Source organism: Acanthaster planci, linkage group LG04 (assembly GCF_054643075.1).
Source record: "Acanthaster planci isolate LZ-2023a linkage group LG04, COTS_SCS, whole genome shotgun sequence".
Classification (NCBI taxonomy): Eukaryota; Metazoa; Echinodermata; class Asteroidea; order Valvatida; family Acanthasteridae; genus Acanthaster; species Acanthaster planci.
Genome location: NC_141780.1, coordinates 4,144,449 through 4,162,618, shown reverse-complemented (window position 1 = coordinate 4,162,618; position 18,170 = coordinate 4,144,449). Strand labels below are relative to the sequence as shown.

Below are 18,170 nucleotides of genomic sequence, written 5' to 3'. Positions count from 1 at the left end.
AGGCGCTTTTCATTGGCTTTTGGAAAATGGGGAATGCAGCTCTATCGTTCTTTTATGTATTACGATTTTTATGACATATCTTTTTATGAACATGTACATCAATTAAAGATATAAATCATAATTGAAGTATTTTATTACTATTCTTAAAGTTACATCACCTATCAAATACAAAGCATACCTGTACTTATAAAAAAAGTTTTCCAGTCTGTTTATTTAAAAAAAGGGTTTATCTGATCGATGACATTAGATTTCAGTTTTGAGCTATGTTTTCCCCGACCAAAGACCTCAGATGTTTTTAGACCTAACCCAACTTCTGACCCACTGTCAAGTTGTGTCTGCCCACCCCAATAGCATTCTGCAAATCCTTTCCATCAAAATATAAACAAAATCTAGTGGGAAGTTTGGGGTTGGCTTGCCGTGAGCGAGAGTGATCTTACTGAAGGCAAACATTTGAAGTTTGTTACCCCTGTTGTTAATGCAACATTTGTTTCACTGACTTACCACTGAAAATCAGCGTACATGTACATAATAGTGCATTTCAGTACAAGCATAGGGCATGGACAGTGTCTCATGTTAAATAGCGTTTTTGTTTTCCATCTACTTGGTCTACTTTTCCTTTTGGCTCAATACCAATTTATATCCCCACCTTTCTAGTCAAACGACCGCAATTACATTTTGAGGACTCTGATAAAGTTTACTGCAGTCCAACTTTGGTAAACAATTCATGATGGATGACCATAAGAGTAAATATGCAGTCCGCTGGAATTCCTCTGTGCTTGTTGTGGTTGCAATGAACATGTACCGTAACATTTGTCCATCAATATGTCTGACAAATTTGCCAAAATTTCTCCAGCATTCTGAAACTTTTGAACATTCTGGTCCTTGAATTGCTCAAAGTGCTGTATCTGTCTTCCAAAATGAAGCTGTTAATAGAATGACTTGCAAGGTAAGCTGTATGGCAGTGTTTCCCCAAAGAGATGAAGCCATAGCCCCCCCCCCCCCACCAGTCCTTTAGGGAAGACAAGAATAGCTTTAGACCAGACTAATCGAGTTAAACTCCCCTATACAGAAAATGAGGATGCCCCTGCACATCGGACCCGAGTGGAACCACTGCAGTCCAGTAAGGAATGGGGAAGTCTTCGAGGATGCGAGGACAACACTGGATGATGCCTTTCTCTCACTGCAAGGTGTTGCGTAGGCGTTGTGCACAGTGTTGGCTTCTGAACGAGATTGTGCATCTCACCCGCGCAAAGCATTGCAGAGATCTCACATCAGGATCGTTCCTTTTCCACAGAGCCTCAAAACCAAGCCTGATACTTCTCTCTCTACAGCCTCACAGGGCTGTTCGAAATCAAGAGGTAAAATCTTTAGAGATCTGTTTGACCAGAAAAAATGGTGATAACTAATGTTTAACAAGTGAATTGTTTCATGGGAATAATTTCAATAGAAATTGCCAAGGAAGATGCATATTCATCGACAAGGAAATTGCTGTCAGGCTCTGCTCTGAGACACATTCTGCAAATAGAGATTGTGCACAGCAGCCATCTTTCAGGTAACTGCCTTTGTTATGGAGGGAGAGTACAAAAGGTCTACTTATGCGTACTACTGTGGAACAAAAGCTGTTACTGGAAAAATGACTACCATGCACAACCTCTAAACAGAGTAAGCAAAGGAATTTAGAGGATCTCACAAGATGACTAAACTTGCTGGTCACACAAACCACGAGACCGGTACACAAACCTGAACTACGCCAAGTCATGCATAAAAGACAACTGTACGCGTAACGCAAAGGAAGCATTTGAAAAGCATTTAGGTACGGAGGAACACATGGAAAAATTCAGTATTTTTTCAGATAGTGACATTTCATGTAAAGGAAGCATGAAACACATTTGAATATACAAGTAAATGAACAAAAAAAGAAAATTCAGCAACTATCTTGACAGAGACAACTTTATTTTGTATTTATCTGGACATGCATAAAAGATTCACTGATTGACAAAATGGTTTGTGCAAACCCAACTAACATATTTAATTGTCATTAATTTTGACGTAATATGCCAAATGATGAAGTTTAATCCTGTGACAACAACAGCTTGATAAAATAAAAACACATTTATGCAAATTCAAAGAAAGAGAGTAACTGATAAAAATGTCCTGTCTGGATGCTTTGTGCTAAAAAAAACTTGACAGACATTAAAGAGGGTTCCAATAATGCTTCCAGTCTGGCATGATTGTGAGCAGATACCCAGTGACAGGATGAAGACAATAATCTTTGTGTTGTTCCCAATGCACTCAGCACATTGAGGACAGCTGAGATGTCACGAGCACCAGACTTAGTACAAGCCTTAATTCTAAGGCTATGTCCAAATGCACTGGCTATGGCCTTGAGTAACACGCGCATATATGACAAGAGGCTACTGCCACAAGCCAAATGGCTTCCATGAGTGTCCTGCTGCACTGAGCCAAAGCCTGTACTTTCAGACATAAGCAAATAAATAAATAAATCAATAAAAAGTACAATAAAATTCAAAGACTGGCATGGGATATCCAAAATGTTATACATTGTTACAGAACCTTAAATTCAGTGTCATGCAGCAAAATTTGGCAAAATAACAAGAACGGGCATGTTGAAAGTTCAGCACAAGAGTGAACCACTTTAACCTCAACTGTCGGTAATACACTTACTGGATGCTATATCACAGTTTCATTCCACAATGCCTAGCAACCTAGACATTCTTATTCCACCAAGTTTGTTTTTGTTTTTTTTTAAATTTCAGAAATTCACTGAAGGTGAATTAAGAAGCAGTACCCAAAATTATTTGAAATTGTCCATTTTTAAAGTTCGGTCTCTAAACTATGGAAAAAGTCTATTTAGATGAGTTAAACTACATGGTTATGTTTGTGTTGGTACTTGTAATTAATATTGAAACTGTTGATGAACTTCTGACTAATCGATTCATGGAATGTCTACATATACTGGGTAACTTTACAACCATAAACTACAAGATTACAATTTAAAAAGAAAATCTAAAAACAGCACTTTTTGCACCATCAATTGCACAATTATTAAACTACTTAAATCATCACAGAGGCAATGATAAAATAATGGTTGTTTATTCCTTTGGAGAGGCTGCAGGTTTGGCAGCGCCTAACACTTCTTTGGATCTTGTAAAAATCTTTAAAATCATCATATTCCTTCTCACCGCTAACACAGTGGAGATAATTTCAGACATGAAGTTACATGCCCAGACGTTGACTGCTTTCCTATGACATAAAACCAACAGGGGCAATCTGTGGTTACTTTTCAATGCAACTGGTATCACACTGCACTGCATGTGTGTACCACTCCCATTAGGAACAGACCAGTCAACAATATGAATCCATAAAGACCATTAACGTTGTTCACATTCTCAAGTCACTTTTGCGGTATGTCTGCATACATGTACATGCATATCTCTACTTAAGTAATTTTTGGTCCTTATACCTACGCTTTTAAAACTACTCACTGATTATTTTATGAAGCAACCCAAAATGACTCCAAGAGTTTCACAACAGTATTTCTGAACTTTCTTCTTTACATTACAATTAAACTTTCCCAGCAGCCAAAACCATTTGGGCTCCAACAAAGTCCAGATTCTTTTGCAAGAAATTTCTCATTTTCGTAAGTACGTGCTCCATGCACGCTCACAGTTTTGATCTCGCACGACCAAAGAACCACCAGAAAATGTTGACTGCATTTGAACTGCATTCCGACATGTTTGCGCTGCATGGCTTGGCAATGATTCAAAATGGATTCTGAAAACTGCCTCCATAACAACATAAAAAACCCAGAAAACAAAACAAAAAACTTATCTGGCCTGGATCTCGATCAACCAGAGAATATAAACCAGCGTCACATTTTTCAAATTTTTGGAGGACGTTAATGAATAATCAACCTGATAAAACACATTTTTTGGTTAATGTTGCTCTTCCCCCAAAGACTGCCCCCTGTGTCTCACAAACGATCAAAAAGCTATTTGAAAGATCATCAAATATGTTAATTACTAAGTTCTAAGGTTAATACCAGTTTTTCATTTCAATACCCGCCACCTATTACATGGTCCAATAGATTTGAAACATATTGCCATCACTTTTTGTTCACATGGGCACTTTCTTATGGGAGCTTGATGGATCGCATCATATCTCACTGAAAGGAAAGTACACATGTAAACAAAGCATGACATTATGACGTTATTAAGTCTAATTCCAATCTTCCTCAGTCTCCAGATTACTTTCCCTCCTTTTTTCTCCTTAACTTTCATTAAATTTAAAATCAGGAACCATTTTTAAAAGCTCCTGTCACTTCAGTACACTGGTTTCAGAGAAACTCCCGTTCAGCTACACCAACCTACTCATTTACTTTGAAACGACAATGCCAAATTTAGGTCATGATGCCAGTGTTCCCGAGTATGCACAAGTTGTGCACCTGGAGTTGTGTACATGCACATGCATTCCTCCAAACCCAAGACACTAAGCCCTACTGCAACATTTACATGCTTATTAGTTCCAAGATCCTTTATCCCTCTTCACCCCTTGGTGCTGACTCCCAGCATTCTGCTTTCATCGCTTATCATATTTTTACAGGAAGAATCACTTCCCCTTCCTCATACTGTAGCTGCCCTGTGCAACTACTAGACTACACCATGGTTTTTAAAAATCATCATCTACTCGGATCACTGTCTTAAAACTTCCGTCCGGACAAATTTCAGTTCAAAATTGGCAAAACCTCTCGTCTAAAAACTGTCTAAAATACGCATCTGTACAGTTACAGGGCCTGACGCCATGAAGCTCAAGGAGAAACTACTGCTTGTAAAATTTGTTTGGATGAGCAAAAACTCAGCCAATAACGTAATGCGAGTCCCAAGGGGTGACATTTTGGCTAGAAATGTGTTTTAACTCTCAGGAAACCATATCTGGGATGAGCATATTTACATCAAAGCTTCGAGATGTTGGCCCTTATCTGGGACCTTTCCCCAAACCTCGACTTTGGCTCTGTTTTCAGAGGTTTCTCTTGCAGAGGTGTTCCCCCCTTCAACTGTTCGTTTCCGGGTAACTCAAACCCCCCCCATCCATTTCTGCCACAAATTCATGCCACTGTGGACAAGTTACCACAGACAACACTGAGGGTTAGAAATATCACAGGGTACTGAACTTCGATTCCATTTCACAAGCGCCCCGACTCTTGGTAATGACCCAAGTAAGGGATAGATACCAGCAGCAGATAACCTAGTATCCCAGTTACTCTGCAATTACCCAACTTGTAGAAAGAAAACAGGTGAAAAAATAATACAGCATTACTCCAAGATTTCCTATTCAAGATCTGTCTGAAGAAAAGCGGGCACTAATTTCAGCTGAGTAAATTCTAGTCTGAGTCATGTCATTGCCTTCTGTATTCCTTTTGCAACTTCTAAAAAAACTGATTCATGCAACTGGAAGTTTAATGTGAAATCTGTGATGAAAAAAGGGTTTAAGTCAGCATGACACCAATCGCTCTTTCTGCAGGACACTGTTCTGGTATCAAACATGGAGTGATGAATGGAATGAATTTGAGATCGCCACATTCCTCATGCATGGGGGGGATTTGGTGTTTAACAATTTGCAGTGGACAGGTCTTGAATTTCGATTAAAATTCAATTTCTATTAAAATTCAATTAAATAACTTTACTGTACCCCATGTTCTTATTTCCTTATAATATAAAATAGCAAAGAGCTTGTTGATAAGTGTAAATGCTTGCCTACCCTATATTACATAGCCGATATCGCAGATATAAAACATCACTAAAATTTTAACAAAGAAGACTCCAATAATCCAAAATACATTAACATAGAGAATGGAAGAAGCAATAAGGAAAAAAAACACAAGTCATAAAGACACACAAACCTCAATCCCAAGCCTTGAAAACAAGCATCAATTTGACTCTCACAATTGATCTGACTGCCATGAAAATTATACCCAAGATACAATGTTTAAAATATAAGGGTAAAACAAAAAGAACAGAGCAAATGCAAAGTAAACGAAGAAAACAAACACACACACACACAAACAAAAAATCCGGACAAACACAATTGACTGTGTCTTAGGCATCAGGATACCTCTACAATGTACACCCCCCCTTTTTTTGAAGGTCCCAATTCTGTCATCAATGATATCATGCCCCAGAAAAATCCAACTTTCACAAGATATCAAACACATTTCCCTCTGCTATCACACAGGTTTCTATGGGGTCAATTTACTACGGCTATCAAATACTTCTCTGACAAATCGACCAGATAACATAGTTTTGGGCGCTACAGTCGTGGGAACTGGAACAGCCACTTGCTAAATTTTTGCGAGTCTCCAATAACACCTCAAACAGTCAACAATCAAAACGTTTGCAAACAATTTTTCTCCCAAGCTTCACCTTGGAGGTATTTTTGCCGATCTAAATTGACCACTGAATACATATCACATTTCACACTGAGAAACTTCGCCTTTTTAAATGAAAAAGGACCTCAGAATGAAAGAGACAAAGAGAGAACAAAGGAACACCCCCCCCGACAAAAACGGCAAACTTAACATGCATATTAAGCAGAATTTCAAAATTCACAAAAAACCTTAATGGTGAATCAAACAACAAACTTCGATTAACTTCCCAAAATCAATTTGAGGGCATTCCTTACGATAAAAAAAAAAAAAGTTGGCAGGAAACACGACTGTTCTTGTACCAATTCTCTCTGGCTGACAAATGTCATGTGACATCAGCCCAGAAGTCATTTTCATCAGCAAAGAAAGAACCATTAACAGTGAAAGCGGACCAATTCTGACTTTCTCCAAGCAAATTAGTGATTTTTATCCCCTTTCATTACTTTTGATTTCTTTCGCTCTGTTTCCTTTTTCCTTTTTGGGGGGGAGGAGGGGAGGGAGGACAAACACTCTCTTCCCCGCCCACCCACTGCCATGCCCATGTCCTGCAGCGGCACATTAGAGTCATACTGAGGTTGGAATCTCTACATGTCAAATCGGGGACCTCTGGTCAAGTGAAACCAAAGGAGACGGGGTTGAGTTTTCAGAATTGGCCCTACCCTTCACCAGCTCTGAGTGTTTTCCTGCCAACTACTGACCAACAAAAACTCTGCGTCGACTCCAACTCAGCAGCGGCATCCAAGATGGCTTTGGGGGTAGAAACTCTGTCCAAGCATGGACAGCTTTGGGCTCAGTGTCACTGTACATCAGAACTGCAATGTCTGAAGTCCTGAGTCGGCTCACAGAACCAGCTTTTGTTGAGAAATCTATCAGCAGCTAGCATATTCAGCTGCCAGAAGCTCGTAACTGGAATTATGTGCATTTATTTCCCTTTTTTTTGTTCCCAGTGCCTGATACTTAAAGCCATCTTGGTCTGCCCCTGAGAAAGTTAAAAATCACTTTTTCCTATTGTAAATAGAAACAAGAGGTTGAGTGACATTACAGCCACCTCCAAATGCACTATTGGGCCAGCCATATCTGAGAAAACGAATTTCTTTCATCACGCACAGCCATTACCAATGCTGTAACTTTCAGTCCTTTACAGCTTTGTACTGGCCAATTTTCTCAATCTCCCCCATTTCAAAACCAGCTTCATTTGGAATCTCACACACTCACTCCTTCCGTCTATTCAAAGACACTCTGAAGCAGTTGCTATGGTGTTATCAGCAACAACAACGGGTCACAGCCAACAGAGGGCAACAAAACTTGGGACAGAACAGGTTAAAGGCTGCAGTGGCCGTTCAACAAATCCAAAAAGGTCGGTTTTATATGCTACTCCCACCCACTGAAACTTGGGTGATTGATTTCTCCCGCAGTTTATCACTGGATAAAAGATGACCGAGGCAATCGATCACACTTGAATGTGGGTGGCCACCTCATTGCTAGAGCTATTTGTGGAGGGCAATGACGTCTCATAATAATTCACGAATTTTCTGAAAATGTGCCATTTGCTATCAATTACAGGCCAGCCAACACTGGTTGTACAAGTCTAATTTGCTGCTGTCCGAATGAGGTTGGCTCCACTGCTGGTTACCAACAGCCTCGTAGTACAATGAAACATGGCAGGGGAGCCAGGGCTGGCAAGTTTTCTGAAGACATTTCATCCACAACTGGACTTCTTTATCAGCATACAGGTGCATTTTACAGCCCAAACCAACCACTGCTCTGCCAACAGTTCTCAAACGAACTCACTCGTTACTGGCGACTTCAGCAACATTGCCCTCTGTTGACAGACCTTAACTGTAAATGAAATTTCATGGAAATCTTTTCTGATTGGCGATTCATTCAATAAATCATTCGGGGTAGAACAAAACCTTATATTCAAACAGGGCACAGTGCTTCTCAAACTTATAATTATAAAATATGTAAGCTTGGCTCACACACACACAAAAGGAATGATGGATGATGACCACATGCAATTTTAGCGCGCGACTGTTTCCGTCAACAGACAATGGCATACTTCAATCCAAAGCAGTTTCCCTTCTCATGCACCTGCAATTAACAGGCAATGAAGCAATTCACTCAGAGACACCAGCCCAGTAAAGACTTCCATGAAATTTACAGTCATTTACCCCAAGTCCATGGGGAATATTTTGTGGCTAAACTTCCAGAAATCCTCCACGATCGAAGACTGTGCAGAATACATACTCCTTCTCTGAACAACACTTGGAAAAAGCTCAGGGAAAAGGCCATGGTGTCATGGGACTGTCGTGCCGATTCTATCAAAATCATGCACAGCAAAATCACATCCTGGATCTAGGAGGATTTAAGGAAGTCAACAAACTTTCCCAGAAATATCTCACACTCAAAGTTGGGAACCGCCAGATGTAAAGTTGGATTAACTAAAAAATCCTCACAAAAGTGGGAAATTTTCACCGGTAGGTCATTGCTTTTTTGTCCATTTCTTTTGACAAGTAGTTTTGTACTGGTAGGTCTACCAACTTCCGAGTGGGAAATCTTGTGTAATTGGGAAAAGTTCTTGAAAAAAATAAGATACCCATAGTGACAAACTGGCAAATATTTGTGTCTTGGGTTTTCTCTTATCTGGTGGACACAGTTCAGTTCTGGCCCACTTTGCACACATATCTGCCATTTTGTTACCATAGTAACATGCTCATCAATAAATATCTTCTAATGTCACCAAGCAAGCAAAACATTACCGGTAACGAAAATATTGACAATTGTTATGTCAATTGTTATGAAACTGATGTCAAAAGCCAAGATTTGTAAAAACAAAGCATGCAACATGAAGTTGTATTTAATGGAGTTAATATAAAATGGACTGGTGCCATCTCTAATAAGGAATGAAACCAAACTTGGCACTCTGTAAAATTACTGGTTCTTTCTCTGCCTTTCCTGTGAACTAGTTTCCCGATATTCCAGATTTGCTTGCTTAATGACATACATGTACTTCTGTATGTACAGAGTACTGCCACAGGAAGCCATACTGGAGTACTGGCCTGCCCTCCATCATGGCATCCAGTGAAAGCCTCTCTATAGCAGCAGTACCACTGTTAGTGCTAGGGCCGGACGGCTGTTCACAATCCTTCTAGTGTCAGATCATTTTTAACATCGTCCGGTTGCTAACAGTCACAGTGGTTATGTAATTGGTTGCCATTTTCCCCACTTACACTAAACTGGATACTTGATTCATAAACCATAACCGTCCTCAATCTTTCACCTTCACCAAAAGATTGAGGACTGTTAGGTTTAAAAAAGACCTTTCAGTGTGTATCAATGTTAACTGCTTTATAGAACCCAGCCCCCCAAAAAAACAAAATTTGAGAAATTAGTCCCTTGTTGGATAAAACTTGTTGGAAGTGGAGTCTGTTAATAAAAGCCAAACATTCACATTGCAATTGTTTTCTTACACAAGGCTACCCGGAAAATGGCCAAAGGGATAGCCTTGAAAACTCCACTCTCTAATTTCCCTCCTCAAAATCAATCATTCCTTAAGAACATAGTATCAAAACCTAACTACAAAATAGGGCATTTGCAAAAAACCAGTCGAACTGCTTGTACCATTTTTCATCTTTTATACATGGTACTTCACAGAAACGGTATTGAGCCTCTTGATTAATTGCATGACATTTATCCCAGAAACAGAGAAGAAGGAACATCAGGAATTTCATCACAAGAAACTGAGACACCCTGCCTTACCATCTTGAGCTCCCCTTCCCCCACGCATAACTCCCCACCCCTAAAAATCCCCCCAAAATGAATTCCCCGTAAAGTGCGCAACAAAAACACAACTCTATCTCACACTAACCCCCTAATTAATAAACCCTAAAATAAAGATATAAACAAATACACACTATGTTACGAGAATGTAGGGGGGAATGCCCAAATGGACAAAAAAAATAAAATGTTTTCAGATTGTCATCTCCACCTTACAAAGATGCGTGCAACGTTTCCTTACATCCCTGTTATAAAGAGCGCCCTCAATCCTAGCTGTCACAACTACATCTTCATGCAGTTGTAAATGAAAAATTCTACAGTACCTTAAACATGTTGCATTACAGCAGATATTCAACACAAATCTACTTTAACTTGTCTCCCACTATTTCCAGACATTAATAACAAAAGAACCAACAAAATCACAAACAGAACTTAAGCTTTGAGGGCACATTCCTCAGTGGATTTCTACCCCTGGAAGAGCCCGAAGCATACCATTCGTGATGGTACAAACAGACAAAAACCACAAATCCAACTTTAAATTCAAGCCAAATTACTCCTAAGTACGTAAGCAACATCATATTGCCTCTTCAGTTGGGTAATAACTTTCTATAATTTAAAGTAAAAAAACATGCTTTGCGCAAACTTCATCTCACTTACAAGGCAAATAGAATTTAAATCAAAAAATCTCCTTCGGATTCAAATTTTTACATTTTTTTGGTACACTTTTTTTCAAAGAAAAAATATCTGTGCTTTTTTTTTTCACAAGATAAAAGGGACTTAAAGTAGAAACAACAAATGCAGAGCCCAAATCACCGGCTCTGCCTGATTCCAGAGAACACTTAATCACATACATGGTTAATTACTGTTTGTTTTACTGAAGACTTGGACACTACGTGTTGGTCGAGAGACAGCGCTGTTACTTTGTAAAAATATCGGAACAGCATTGCTACTGTCTGCACAACATGTTGGACAATAATATGTATCTACTTGGTCAAATGTTGTACGTACTTTTGTTTTTGAATGATTTTGCTTCCGAGGTGCCGAAAGAGGATGCTGTAATCAGTATGAGAAAGTGCCGGAAAATTTGAACCATTACATGTGAGTCATTTTGATTTGAAATGAATGGTGTTGGTGGCTTAAATACAGGTAAATCAAGTCAACAAGTTGAATATATGTGTTTTACATGTTGATAGATCTATTTGGTAAAGGCAAAGAAATATGATTTTTTTTATTGTACTTTTCATTGTTTTTAATATGTACTTTAAAAGTAAATGCACAATATCTTAAAACATGGACCATTTCAGACATGGTATTCCTTTACAATTTCCAATGTCTGTATGTTGGAATTGTAACAAAATGTTTACACCTTTACTCTGGCGAAGTTTAATATGTCCTCACGCTTTGTATGAAAAAATAGCTGACTCACGACGGCATCCGTGTAGCCTGTACATGATGTGGCAGTGATGGCTTTCTATCATGTAGTTGGCGACATCCAATGTGTTATGGTCTGGGGGGTCCGCCGGTTAACTCGAATGATTCCAGGTAAGCACTGTGTAAGCTGCTCAGGAAATGGCTGTCGTTCTATGGAACATAACATAAATCAGCAATCGAAATGAGCACTTTTGCAGAGAGAAAGTGCAACATTTAACAATTTATGGATGATGTATAACTTTTATTTGGTAAGAAGGTGTATATCGAGGTTCTGCACGGTAGCCATCTCTTGTTTATTAGTGCTTTTAATGCAGAGGGATAGCACAAAATGTCTACTCATGTATTCGGTGAAAAAAAAAGGATCTGACAGGAAATATGGCAGCCATGTGCAACCTCTATGGAGACAAATCCAAAGACACTGTCACTTGACATTCCTGACGGCCCCCGTTAATGGTGGAAAGAACTGCGTTTTTGCTGAGAACGACTGCAATGGAACATTTGCTACCTACTATATTTACCACAATTCCTTTTTGTCATTGAAGGGGACCCATCAGACTGTCATGCGTCATAGCGACTGTCATGTGTCATAGACTGTCATAGCATAATCATAGTCACCCGGTTTGTCTACTCATATATACAGCGCCAAAGTGTGACGTCATTTTGAACCAGAAAGTGTAGTGCAAATGATTGGAGGGCTTGCCCTTGTTGGTTCACGTGCTGCTTCTCACCTCTATGCCTTTTACAAATATAATGGTTCACGTAACACATTCGCTTCGCTACTCTTTACAGGCTATAGACAGCAAAACTGCTCAATGGGCGTCTCTAAGGTACTAAGGTGCGACTTGAGATTGTGGGTGTTTTCAAAATGAGAAGTGTCAATGTTACCTGCAATAAATGTACAAAAGCTTGCTTGAATTGCTCCCTATTGAGTGCCCCTGTGGTATTCACCCAGCCATCCATGTCCACCTTGTTCAACAGTGGACTGTGCCGACTGGCACTGACAGCTTGGACCCCGGAGGGCCCTTGGGAATGCTGACTGGCTGAGAGTCTGGGCTGGACCGCTACACCATCTGCAGTGGAGGGGAAAAGCGGGGAGGGATGGGCCACTTGGACTGTCTCACTGGCCGATCTCTTCCGGAAGGCCTGGGGAGTCAGCAAGGTAGGTGGATGCAGCGAGCCCGGTATCCTCTGGGGAGATGTCGGCTAAACATACAAATCACACAAGAAGAGCAACAAAACAGATGAAACATTTGGCATGATTATTTGCTTACCAGCCAAGCAGGAGTTTTTATTATGATTCAGTGACAACCACTGACCAAAAGGCAGTCTCACATGAATTGTATCAGCGTTAAAGCATTTCTGGTATAAAGGAAACCATCGATTCCTCAAAGGTGCCCCAAGCACTGAAGTTTGTAGCTAGTGCAGAGAGGAAACAATGAGAAGCATACTCTGGGTAGAACTCCGGGAATCAAGCAGGGACTGTAAACCTAACCTGCAGGTGGAACGAGCCGGGAAACACATCTAGGCCACAGGTGAATGGCAAAAGAAAGAACCTTTACACAAACCTGACTTTAAAAGCAGTATCCTCAAAGATAGCTTTTGTACATAACATTATTGTGTGTTGCATTCCGAAGTATGTAATCAAATACTGACTGAGCTTGCGTTGGTGACTGTTTTTCCCCTCTTAATAGAGAGCCACCTCTCTCTTTTTTTAGAACCACTAATGTTCCCGTGAGCAGAATGTGTTTACATCAAGTTGATCACCTGCTACCAACCAACAGTGTCTCATACATTTTCACTGAAAAAGGGCCTCTCCAGCTTTCCGTGGAGGGCCCAATGAGGTGATTGCTACCGTGACATTCTGCTGCTGAACTAGGTCGTGGAATGTTTCTGAACAAGGTTTGCCAAGACTTTCAGGAGGGGGGGGTGGTGGTTTCTGAGCAAGTCTGATTGAGGACTGCAAATTATTTCAATCCTATCTAGACCAACTTTAGACCAATGTATGCTTGTTGACGGTGGTTAAATTTGGCCGAGTCAACACTTTGGAACTGTTTTACCAAACCACTTTTAGCCCGCGTTAGAATGTAAAGAAGGAAAGCCAGAACCTAGAGGTTTTGTGATAGGGTTTGACTGGGTAGTTTGGCAAGGAATTATTTGCATCTTGATAACTGCATCCAGGCAAAGAGGACATTCCTAATTGTTGCATCTCTATTTTGAACACAGTTTTTATCACTGGCTCAGAATGACCATTTGACAGGGTGACATACCTGCATGTCACACTCACCATTTATAGATATCACATCAGCAAGTAATGGATGACATTGCATGCAAGTGCCCCCGCGGTGTACAGGATTAGCAGGGACCACTATTAAACCACAAATGTTCAAAGCCAGAGATATGACGAAACAATTGTTGACAGCTGTGATGTGGGATGTGATGTTCTGAATACCTTCAGGGAAGCATAGTGACCCGGACGAGGTCATATTCCAAATCACAACAGCCAACAATTGTTAACTGAACACTGGTTTAATAACAATTGGTCCACAACTTGCCACAAGTACAGTGGCAAGTTCTTTCCAAATGACCTGTCACGAGTGACAGGGTGAACAATGACAAAGGAATGCTTTTGTCACAGTTCATTTGAATAGCCTATGACTTGGCTTGGGACTGGATGACTTGTGATAGTTTCAACTACATTGTACCAAATTGCTCGGATGCCAGACATGACTCAAAAGAGCCAAAAGAAAAACAACTTCAAAACAATCCTTTGCATATCCAAACTTACAACACCCGTAGTTACGCCATTGGTCGCTGTCTGAGTGGATGCAGGGCCCTGCGCCCGCCTCCCAGAGGCAAGCTGTTGTAACGATGGTACATGCTGATCACCAGGAAGTTTCAGTGGTCCCTCACTGCCCGCAGGCCTGATGGGTACATTTGGGCGGATGGCAGATGGCTGGATGAGATGCACGGGTGCGGTGCCCGATGAGGTCTGCATCATGGCCCGGGCTGTGAGATTCGTCAGCAGCTTCTGGCTGATATCTGAGTCCGATTGACCTTTGACCTCCTCCTGGCTCGTCCTAAACACACCTGATGTGTGGCCGGCTGCTGGGGCAAGCCTGTCCCCAGGGACTAGTTCAGGCAGCTCTATGAGACCACCTTGGGACACTGGTTGGGTAATGATAGTACAGTGCTCAGTTGCATCTAGCTGCCCAGGCAGCTTGTTCTGCTGGGCTATATTGAGTTTCGCTAAGAGGTCCTGGATGGGAAACCCCTCAGCTCTCTCAGTAGAGTCAGTTGAATCCACATTGACATGCTGCTTTTCAATGCTTTCCACTGTCCTAACTTTTGAACCTTGACTCAATGCTTGATCTGTAGTCTTCCCCTCAAGGGCCTGTTTTTGGCTTTGTCTCCTCTCGAGACTCTCGACAGTCTCTATCTGCCGGTGGCTAACAGGAGGGTCTGGTCGATGCGGGTGCCCCGTCTCGCCTCCTGGGTGAGCCAAGAGCTTCTGCAGGATGTCATTCCCCTGACTGGTGGAGGGTTGTCTGCCGGCCGCCGCATTGGCGGCCAAGTATCCCAGGTCTGCCTGCATGGAAGTCGAGCGTTGGAAGCCCGGATGGGTGGCAGGACCCTGCGACATCTGACCCACGACCTTGTTGGTCGATGGTTTCCCAGTCTGCTTGGCATTCTGTTCGGGTCCCCCATCTTCTGCTTTGACAGGGACTGGACGAACCACAGTGGGGGACCCTGCAGTGATGTTTGGGGGACTGTTGGATTTCCAGTCTGAGTCTGCCTCCCCTTTCTGGTTCTGCACACAACAAACAAAACACAAGCAAAAGGCAATTTCATTTCTACTTGCTACAGGAAACAAGAATCTATTTCCAGCATTGGACTTTTTCAAACTATTACTTGCTGCTCAACTCAAAAGCAACGACTAACGGGATGAAGAACGAACATGAAATCAGAAACCTTATAATCCCGCTGAGCTCTGGATAGCATCTGCATGATGTCAACTTCCTCCGCAGGCTGACCAATGGAAGAAGGCCCTGCACCGCTCTCTGAGACACTACGGCTACGATGGGTCAAACCCTTGGCACGCTTCTTGGCCTTATGGACGAAACTACAGATGAGAGAAAGAACATTAGAGAAAGGAAGAGAAAAAAGTCAAATCTCACTTCCTGCTTTTTGGGGGCTTCATTTTGTTTGGTTGTAATACAAACCACACACAACAGTTTCTGTTTTAATCAAACATGATGGAAATGTAACTTAGCCTCTATCAGATAAACTGATAACAGTGCACCTGCTTTTAGGCCAAACCCCAAATTGTATGCACCAACTCAACACCATATGCATATCTTCAATTATTCCATTTACAGGGTCTCAATTCTGAACAGGACTTGAAATTATGTATTTTTTTGGGGGGGGGGAACTGGATAAAGGAGGACCACAAAGTTTTTTTTAACTGAAACAGAGGAACCAACCCCCCCTCAAAATAAGGGCTTAAGAACTACTTTCTAGGATAACCTACTTTGGAGAGAAATTTCCCCAAACCCATTACTCCTACTACAGGAAGAGTCACGCTGGTAAATTAAGCTTTTTATTCTCAAGTCAGATTTGAGTGGAGAGTAGTACATGTACAGTTCATATCAGAGATGCTGAGGCCAACTTTCCCGAGCTGCAACCCGGCAATCTGACCAAACAGATATATCAGTTAGGGCGCCCTCTAGTGTCAGAATCTAGGCAACATGTTGCCATCCATATTGCACTGCTTCTGATGGTAGTGTGTCCCTCACCGGACTTGGGTCTCAAAACCCATCCCTTTTATTGTGAATAAACAGTAAACAGAAGGGATTGGGGTGAAATGTCTCTTGCAAACTCCTGTCAAAGACTATGAAGAGTCTGACAATATTGAGAGCTGCTGTGAAACAGTGACATCAAATCTCCAAAAACGTGGCAAGAAAATAGTTTTGACTGAAAAGTTTTACTTGTATGTTTTTTTTAAACAACTGTTCCACAACACAGTCCAAATAAAGACAGGGAAGAAAAAAAATTAAGAGCAGCATGAAAATGCAGTGACTCATTCAATGACCAAAAATTGGAACTGTTTTTATCGGATCAGCAGATTTCCTTGATTGTCACTCGCTATGCATGCTGGGCTGTGCATTGGCAGATCGAGATGGGAATAGGGAGGAAGGACAGGAGGTAACAGGGGTCATGGCCTGCCAATGGAGACCACAAAATAAATACATCTGCTTTTGTAAAATGATGAGAAAAAGGTGACTTGGGGGACTGTTTCACTTCTCATCCGAAAAAAAAGAAGGTCGTAAAAAAAACCCCCAAAATTTAGTCTAACCCCTGGAAAGACCATAAAAGGGTCACAAAGGAAATTTCCAGAGTTTTTGTTAAAAGCCTGTTGATGAGGGTTTTTGGTTCTTTGAATTCAGGGGCAAGGTTTCTTCCGTGCCTTGATGCCTTTTTTAAAATACTTGAATAGTTTATGCAGTTTCCGTACTCCCCAACGCTGCACACCGCTAATGCTTGCCACAGGAGAATTCCAAGCACTGCACAAACTCTTGTGTTGTTTCAAAAGATTATTTTTTGGGGGGGGGCTGACTTTGCAGCTGCGTGCCCAGAAGACATGACTTGGGTGATGCCATGCTTGTTCTGCTGCTAACTAAATTTGATTTGTGTGTTCTGGCAAAGCTGTGACTACTCTATGAAACAACGAATCATACAACCTGTGCAGGAAGAACGGCAAGGGCAGATCCAGAACCGAAGTTTTGGGAGGGGGCCAAAAAAAATAGGGAGGGGTGGCCCCAAATGTGAGGATTTCATAAATTTATATCAAAACTTTTTGGCCTTTCTGGGACATGAAGCAACAGTTTTGATGCTATAAGCTTGACTGACGGAGAGGATAGTTGTAAAAACTCTATATCTCCCCCAGAAAAACCCAACATGGGGGGAGGGAGGGTACTTAGACCCAATCCGCCCCTCCTCCCAATGATGGACCATGTCTTTCAATTGCTGTGACTGGTTCAGAACGTGAAGCAACATCAGAGATCAACAGCCTGAATTAAGGGTGCTCTTTTCCAGCTATTTTACCAACTCCACAACTCTGTGCAGACATCCGTGTTTTAACCTTGGCGTTTACCTTTCCATGAGCCTGGCAACTTGCTGACACTCTGTCTTGTCATAGAACCACAGTCCGTATATGGCTGGATGAAAAAACAAATATGGAGAGTGACACATGGTACTTGAGGAACTAGACAACAGGAGGGGTCAAGGTCAAGTTAAATTTAAATAAACTCGGGTACAAAGAGATATCTAATTGCACATGAGCACACAATTTGAATTTCCAAGACTAAAGACAATGTTGCTATACCTTGTGATTCAGAGCAAGCTTTTGCATAGTGACCACAATCTCTGAAATGGACTGGTTCCCTTGTGCCCTTCTAATCAATTAAAACCAGTGTGCTCTTACATAGCTAAGCAAAAGCTTGACCCAAATCATGAGCTATAC

The 18,170-nt window shown here is 41.3% G+C and overlaps 1 protein-coding gene across 2 annotated transcripts in view; it reads right to left on the bottom strand.

The window, feature by feature from the left end:
- Positions 1-1,923: 1,923 nt before the first annotated feature.
- LOC110974144 (mRNA-decapping enzyme 1B-like) overlaps positions 1,924-18,170 on the bottom strand; it is a 48,683-nt gene continuing 32,436 nt past the window's right edge. For both annotated transcript variants that reach the window (XM_022225532.2, XM_087135215.1), the window contains 5 exons: positions 17,802-17,865; positions 15,620-15,770; positions 14,436-15,458; positions 12,536-12,853; positions 1,924-11,800 (listed from right to left, as the gene is read on the bottom strand). In XM_022225532.2, the coding sequence (XP_022081224.2) occupies positions 11,720-11,800; positions 12,536-12,853; positions 14,436-15,458; positions 15,620-15,770; positions 17,802-17,865 (1,637 nt within the window). In that variant the 3' untranslated portion in view covers positions 1,924-11,719. The remainder of the gene's footprint in view (positions 11,801-12,535; positions 12,854-14,435; positions 15,459-15,619; positions 15,771-17,801; positions 17,866-18,170) is intronic.